The 7,500-nt window shown below is 49.0% G+C and overlaps 1 protein-coding gene across 1 annotated transcript in view; it reads right to left on the bottom strand.

The window, feature by feature from the left end:
• LOC306825047 (neural-cadherin-like) overlaps positions 1 to 5,770 on the bottom strand; it is a 20,179-nt gene extending 14,409 nt beyond the window's left edge. Inside the window, exons 1-5 of the mRNA XM_079345533.1 lie at positions 5,561 to 5,770; positions 5,310 to 5,437; positions 2,626 to 2,749; positions 1,900 to 2,083; positions 1,535 to 1,701 (exon numbers count right to left, since the gene is read on the bottom strand). Coding sequence (XP_079201659.1) covers positions 1,535 to 1,701; positions 1,900 to 2,083; positions 2,626 to 2,749; positions 5,310 to 5,437; positions 5,561 to 5,734 — 777 coding nt within the window. The 5' untranslated portion in view covers positions 5,735 to 5,770. The remainder of the gene's footprint in view (positions 1 to 1,534; positions 1,702 to 1,899; positions 2,084 to 2,625; positions 2,750 to 5,309; positions 5,438 to 5,560) is intronic.
• Positions 5,771 to 7,500: the final 1,730 nt, after the last annotated feature.

Here is a 7,500-nt window from a genome sequence, read left to right as displayed (position 1 = left end):
CGGGCTGACACAGATTGTAAAGCGGCGGAGCTGGACGGCTGCCATGACGTGCCGCGTTGACGGGCATAAACACATCCTATGAACAACAACATCAGAAGAAGTGGGCCAGCTCCCGCGGCAGCAAAGGTCGGGCCAATCAGACGCGTGCTATTTAACGACGCACAACCTGCCAGGAAAATAACAAAAAATGGGCACGGAAAAAATTTCAGAGGTAAAAATTCAATTCAGCAATTCTTAGCGTTGTGGAGGCGGCGTGCACATCAGTGAGCGGCCGAGTCATCCCGAAGGGAAGGTGAACAAGAAACAACAATTATCTTGAGCAGTTCAGGATGAGCGAACACAACGGACCGGACCGACGAGGGGCCAACACAACGCCACCTTGTACGAGTCGCAGGCTTAATGGGAAACAGTGGGGTGAGATAATTCACATTCTGCCCGGCCTGCATTTACAACCCTCAGCATGCCCCCCCCCCCACCCCCAGCGCCCCCCCCAAAACAAAGAGCAGCAAAGGACAAAGGACTCAATCAACAGTCAGGAAAAATCTGATAACAGACACATTTCGTGCAGAGAGGCGTGAAGACTCTCAGAGGTCGCTTTAATCAACGTGAGGTGCAAAACAATCTGAGAGTGACGACGTTTAAAAATCACTAAAAATGTGTTCAAGTCAAAACAAATCAAAAGAGTTCACAGAGCTACAGCTGAAGTCTGGAAAGGTTTTCTCTGCAGAGCTGCACGCTCGCCCCCGCTAACCTCTGTGTGCTTCTTTATTCTGTGTGCTCGCTCGCCCATCTCTCTCTCTCTCTCGCCCATCTCTGCCCTGAAGAAGAGAGGGGAGAGAGGCAGCCCTTTAAATTAGGGCTTGTTGTGGGCAAACACTCCAGGCTGCTGCTCAAGTGCCTCTAAGAGCTCTGAGACCCCCCCCCCCCCCTCCCCCGCCCGGACAGCGAGCAGCTTCAACCAGGGAGGAGAGAGAGAGGACGACACTGTGCTCCTCATGTCGTGTGAAGAGACAAAGAAGCAGAACAGAGAAAGACGCTGTCCAACAAATAGGACACAAAGAGAAGAGGCGTTCAAAGACGCGGCGTCCGCGTGGGACTTCACACTCGTCCTGTCAGTCAGTGAGACGAACGCTTCGACAGGAAACACCCGGCTTCATATCCGCTCAGCGGCGTGTCAGCGGTGCCGAGCCGACGCTTAGTGCGTGGCACGCCGCCCCGGGGTGTGGCGGAGCGAGCGTCCGGCGTGCAGACATGTTCAGAGCCGGGGGTCTGACCTTCCCTGAACAACACGCCGCACCTCCAATTACAGCTCGCACAGTGAGCTTTCTGTGGTTGTGATCAGCTACATACAGAAACAACGTGGACTCGGCGAGGCCTCGTCTTTTAAATAGCAGCCGCTCAGCTGCAGCTTTCTGCAGGAGGACATGCAGATGTCAATCATCAGCCCCCTCGCTGTCTGCAACCCTGATATTACTCACTCTCAGCCTGACAGCTGCTCGTCCAGACGCTAATTATAACACAAACACAGCCTCACCTCTAAACGCAGGTATTCATTCTGCTCCTGGGAGAGCAGGCTGAGGAGGACCCCGGAGGACGCCCGTGTCCGGACCCCGACCTGGACCCTGGTCTGCCGCGCAGGCAACGGCCACAAGAGCTGGAGCTGGATGTGGCTGCGTCCGTCGAAGGAGAGCTCTGGAGCCGCTTGTCAATCAAACACACACACAGAGGCTTGTTTCATTCATGCAGCCGTCGGGAGGGGACACACAGGAGACATCACAGCGAGGACGCTGCACGCCAGCACAGGTTATCTGCCTGCTGCAGCAGAGTGCCATGTGTGAACGCTGGATTGGCTTAAAGAGCTCCCTGAACACCTCCAGCTCACTCATAATGAACACTGACCTTTTTCACACTGCGGGCCCGTGAAGCCCGGCTCACACGGGCAGCCGAGCGAGCCCCACTCGCCCTCACAGCGCCCCCTCCTGCCGCAGGACGGGACGCTCTCCAGGCCGCCGCAGCGCTCAGCCAGAGGAGAGCAGCCTCGCACCGTGCCGACCGACTCGGCTGGAGAGGCGAGATCGTAGATCTGAAGGGAAGACGGCGAGAGCAGAGGGAAGCTCGTGGTTAAAGAGAGGACGACGTTTTCTTCTTCTCTTGTTTAACCACACGTCATGATTCATCATCACTGTGTTTAACCAGCATGTATTTAAAAGTCACAGCTGAAGAAAGAAACTCACAGCATGAGAAACACAAAGTCAAGAGAAGAGGAAAATAAATAATCAGCTCTTTTAGCAGACAAACGAGTTCATGTTCATGTTTAAATTTAAAGAATGAAACTCAGTCCAGCTCGGCCTGATTCCACTTGGATCCGTTTTTACGTCTGGAGTCCTTGGACTGGACTCAGGATTTTGTCAGACAGGAAGTCTTTTATTGTGAAGTGTCTTCTTCGTTGGTAAAAAATAATGCAGTAATGTTCACAAAGGAGCGTTGAGCCTCGGCCGTCTTTAGAAAGGCTGTAACAACAGTGAGCCTGCTGTGTATACAGACTGATGGGCTGTATGGTGGAGGGCCGGGTGACCTCTGACCCTGCTGTGTCTCAGCAGGTGAAGGCCTGCTGATGTTTCCTACCTTGCTGTCCACGAGCAGGTTCCTGATACAGCCGGTGAAATGTTTGTGCTGCAGCTGAGGATACTCGTACGACGTGTTCTCACTGACGCCTCCGAGCTGCACCACCTGACTTCCATTCAGAAACCTGCAGACAAAGACAGACAAAGACGTTTTCACCATGAAGCCGACGAGCTCCTTCACTCTTAATGCTTCATGACAACAAACACACAAATCTGATTCTCCTCATTTGTCTTTTATTACAGACACAAACGCACAAAGGGCAAACAATCCAAACACACACTCCTCACAGAGGTGCTAAAACATAAAGCTGGTTTCTTTTATTGCTCATTTTAATTGGTTTATTTATCACGGTCCCTCGCTCATGATAAACAGTCACGTTTTGTAAACTTTCTAAGTTTAATCCTGCGATCACAGCAGGTCCTCAAAGGTTCTTGTGATTTACAACTTATTATAATTAATAGCAGCAGTGAAGCCCTTCTGTATATTTTTAAACTTCTCAAACTCGTAGAATAATTACACAACAAAACGACCGAGCGCACAGCGGGGGGGGGGGACCAAACTCGTCTGTGGCGACGCTGAAGCAGCAGCAGGCCGGGAGATCAGCCGGGTTCTTAAGGATCATATCTGAGTTATCAGGATTGAGAGGACGGAGGGGTAAACCAAACGGATCATGCCTTCACGAGGTGAGGGCTGGTTCCCTTCGTGTTACTGCAGACTCATTACAGTCATCTGTGACCAGCAGCTGTGATTTCACTGAGAACACGCTTAAAGGGACTTCTGCAGGCCTGTGTTCGATGCACATGTAATACTGTGTTTGTGTTCGATTACAAGGTCGTAAGGTGATGGCAGAATTCAAATGATGAAATGAAAAACTCCGACATGAAATCCTGGAGTCTGCTGGAGAACAGATCAATCACGTCTGTGGAGACACCCTGAAAGCATGGAAACACCTGACACACCTGTGTAGATGTAGAGAATAATTCAGCCTCTGAGAGTGCCGGTGCTACACCCTCTATGGGATTGTTTACCCCTGGGGGGACACGGGGCATTTAGTCAGGGTCCCCGTGGGCCGTCCATCCATTGACATTTTAAAACAGTGAAGGAAAAATAACCTGAAGCTGTTTACAGCTAAAGGAAAGAAAGGCCTGCAGGATCTGTGGGGAAATATGACAAACTTAATTGTTGACAAAATAAAAAGTGAAGCAGCCTGTCGAGGGATGAACTGTTTCTTCATTCAGCTTTGATAGATACAGTGTATGTGCTACTAAATCCATCTGTCCACCAAACTGTCCATCAAACTGTCCATCCATCCATCAAACTGTCCATCCATCAAACTGTCCATCAAACTGTCCATCTGTCCATCAAACTGTCCATCCATCCATCATCCATCCAACCATCATCCAACAAACTGTCCATCCATCCATCAAACTGTCCATCCATCCATCATCCATCATCCATCAAACTGTCCATCCATCCATCATCCATCAAACTGTCCATCCATCCATCAAACTGTCCATCCATCCATCCATCATCCATCAAACTGTCCATCCATCCATCAAACTGTCCATCCATCCATCATCCATCAAACTGTCCATCCATCCATCATCCATCAAACTGTCCATCCATCCATCAAACTGTCCATCCATCCAACCATCATCCATCAAACTGTCCATCCATCCATCAAACTGTCCATCCATCCATCATCCATCAAACTGTCCATCCATCCATCATCCATCAAACTGTCCATCCAACCATCAAACTGTCCATCAAACTGTCCATCAAACTGTCCATCCAACCATCATCCATCAAACTGTCCTTCCAACCATCAAACTGTCCATCCAACCATCATCCATCAAACTGTCCATCCAACCATCATCCATCAAACTGTCCATCCAACCATCATCCATCAAACTGTCCATCCAACCATTATCCATCCAACCATCAAACTGTCCATCAAACTGTCCATCCATCCATCAAACTGTCCATCCAACCATCAAACTGTCCATCCATCCATCGTCCATCAAACTGTCCATCCAACCATCAAACTGTCCATCAAACTGTCCATCAAACTGTCCATCAAACTGTCCATCAAACCATCAAACTGTCCATCAAACTGTCCATCCAACCATCAAACTGTCCATCCATCCATCAAACTGTCCATCAAACTGTCCATCCAACCATCAAACTGTCCATCCATCCATCAAACTGTCCATCATCCATCAAACTGTCCATCCATCCAAACATCTTCCATCCATCCATCAATCAACCCATTCATCCATCCATCCCTCCATCAGTCCACCATCCTTCAGTCCAACAAACTGTCCATCCATCCTTCCAACCATCATCCATCCATACAACCGTCCATCCAGGTATACATCAATACATCCATTCAATCATTAAAAGGTTCATCCATTCATCTTCCATCCCTCCCTCCAACCATAATCCATAAGTCCTTCATCCATCCATCCATCTATCTAACCCATCTATCCATCCATTCGACCATTAAACCGTTCATCAATTTCTCATCCACCCATCCATCCATCCACTCATCCACCCACTCATCCGTCCACTCATCCGTGGCAGCACTGCAGGCCTGAAGAGCTTCTTGGTTCCAGTTGAGGGTTCAGAGGAGCAGCTCTTTTTCCCCACACAGTCCGCTCTCTCTGCTCAGTTATTGATCTTACTTGTCCCTGTTGGGTGTGACCCCTCGGATTTCACAGGATGAGCGGTCCTCTGTCATTGCCCAGGAGTCCACGCCTTCTGTCTCCATGATGATTGCAGTGGAACATCGATCCAGAGTGAAGCGCACTTCCTTTAAAATAGGAGAGAGTGGAGAGAGGTCATTGCTTCTGCACGTGTGGACCAATGAGCACATTACAGTCTGGTATAATCCATCATCGACTTCATATACAAGGACAAGCTGCACTTCTCTTACTTTGCTGTTGCTCCTCACGTCCAGGCGATGCCAGCGTCTGTCAGCCACGCCGGCGTTATGTGTCAACTGGAGCACCAGGGTCCCAGAGCCGTGGTTAACTTTCAGACTGGGTGTCCCACCAATCAGCTCTGAGGAGCACAGATCACAATTAAACCTGAATGAGAAGTTTTCCATCCAAGAAAAGAGAGCAACTCTTAAACTTTGGCAGAACAGAACAACAGCTCGCCTCGACAAAATGAAACAATAATAAAAAAATAACGGTTGTGTTCGAAACACGGAGAAACAAGCGAGGAGAAATGCAAATGATACAGATACTGAGGAAAAACCCAAGAGAGGCACAACGACCTCTCGATTCCACACAAACACAAGAAGTATGAAATACAAAAAGAGTGACAATAAGTCACATCACCGCCGGATTAGAGCGGGAAGAACGAGCAGAGAGAGGAGCTGGAAAGACGTGACACATGTAAACCAGGAGGAGGAAAAAAGCCATTCAAAGGTTGGTTCTTCCAAACGACGGGGAGCTCCGAAGTTTCCAGTAATCAAGACTTCCTGGAATCAGAACTTTTTGTGTTCTCATTAATAAATGATGTGAGTCTCTCCACCAATGAAAGGGAATCCACCTTCAATATTTCACAGTGGATGGAAACATATCTGAAGACATCAGCAAAAAAAACAAAATAAAAGAAGACAAGATAAACCATCTGCACGGCTGGAGTCCAACGGCAGCGAATGTCAAAAAAGCAACAAAAAAAACCCCAGCATGAAATCAGTGACTCAGCAGACAGTTATTGGAGATTGAAGTATTCGTAAACCTGTCTTCATGATTTAAATCCTCATTTTAAAACTCACCATTGTCCTTAAATAAAACTATGACCAGAGAGTGTTTCATGTTTTCTTTACTGTTTGTATCAACTTTTAATAGACGATTCTAAAAGACTGTAAATATGTGTCGTCAGCTCAGCTACACGCCTTATTGGGAATAACTCTGATCCTTCATCCAATCAAAACTGCTGAGTCATCAAAACATTCCCCCGTACAGTGTGTGTGGATGGAGACATGAGCTAATCACACCTATTTGGTTTTTTGAAGCAGGCTGTAAACATGTTCATGTCTGCTGTAAAAACAGGCTGTTTGAATGGGTGTGTATGTGACTTCCTGTGCTGCTGCAGCCAGCCTCTAGTGGACACTCCAGGAACTGCAGCCAGCCTCTAGTGGACACTCCAGGAACTGCAGCCAGCCTCTAGTGGACACTCCAGGAACTGCAGCCAGCCTCTAGTGGACACTCAGGGTACTGCAGCCAGCCTCTAGTGGACACTCCAGGAACTGCAGTCAGCCTCTAGTGGACACTCCAGGAACTGCAGCCAGCCTCTAGTGGACACTCCAGGTACTGCAGCCAGCCTCTAGTGGACACTCAGGGTACTGCAGCCAGCCTCTAGTGGACACTCAGGGTACTGCAGCCAGCCTCTAGTGGACACTCAGGGTACTGCAGCCAGCCTCTAGTGGACACTCCAGGAACTGCAGTCAGCCTCTAGTGGACACTCCAGGAACTGCAGCCAGCCTCTAGTGGACACTCCAGGTACTGCAGCCAGCCTCTAGTGGACACTCCAGGAACTGCAGCCAGCCTCTAGTGGACACTCCAGGAACTGCAGCCAGCCTCTAGTGGACACTCCAGGAACTGCAGCCAGCCTCTAGTGGACACTCCAGGAACTGCAGGATTTTAACACTTCAGCAGCGGCTTCATGTTTGAACATGAGCGTTCGCTGCTTGAGCTTCCATGTTAGTTAAAACAACAATATTTAACTTTACCACATTTCAACATCAGCAGCTAAACTTTCAGCAGGCAGAATAACGTCTGTGTCGCCCTGACCGCCTGCTCACAGCACCGTGCTTCTCTGAAAGGAGGAGCACTGGGCAGTTAGTCCGTCTTGGTGTATGAG

This window comes from Symphodus melops (assembly GCF_947650265.1).
Source record: "Symphodus melops genome assembly, chromosome: 6".
NCBI classification, from domain to species: domain Eukaryota; kingdom Metazoa; phylum Chordata; class Actinopteri; order Labriformes; family Labridae; genus Symphodus; species Symphodus melops.
This window is presented reverse-complemented; position numbering and strand designations above follow the sequence as displayed.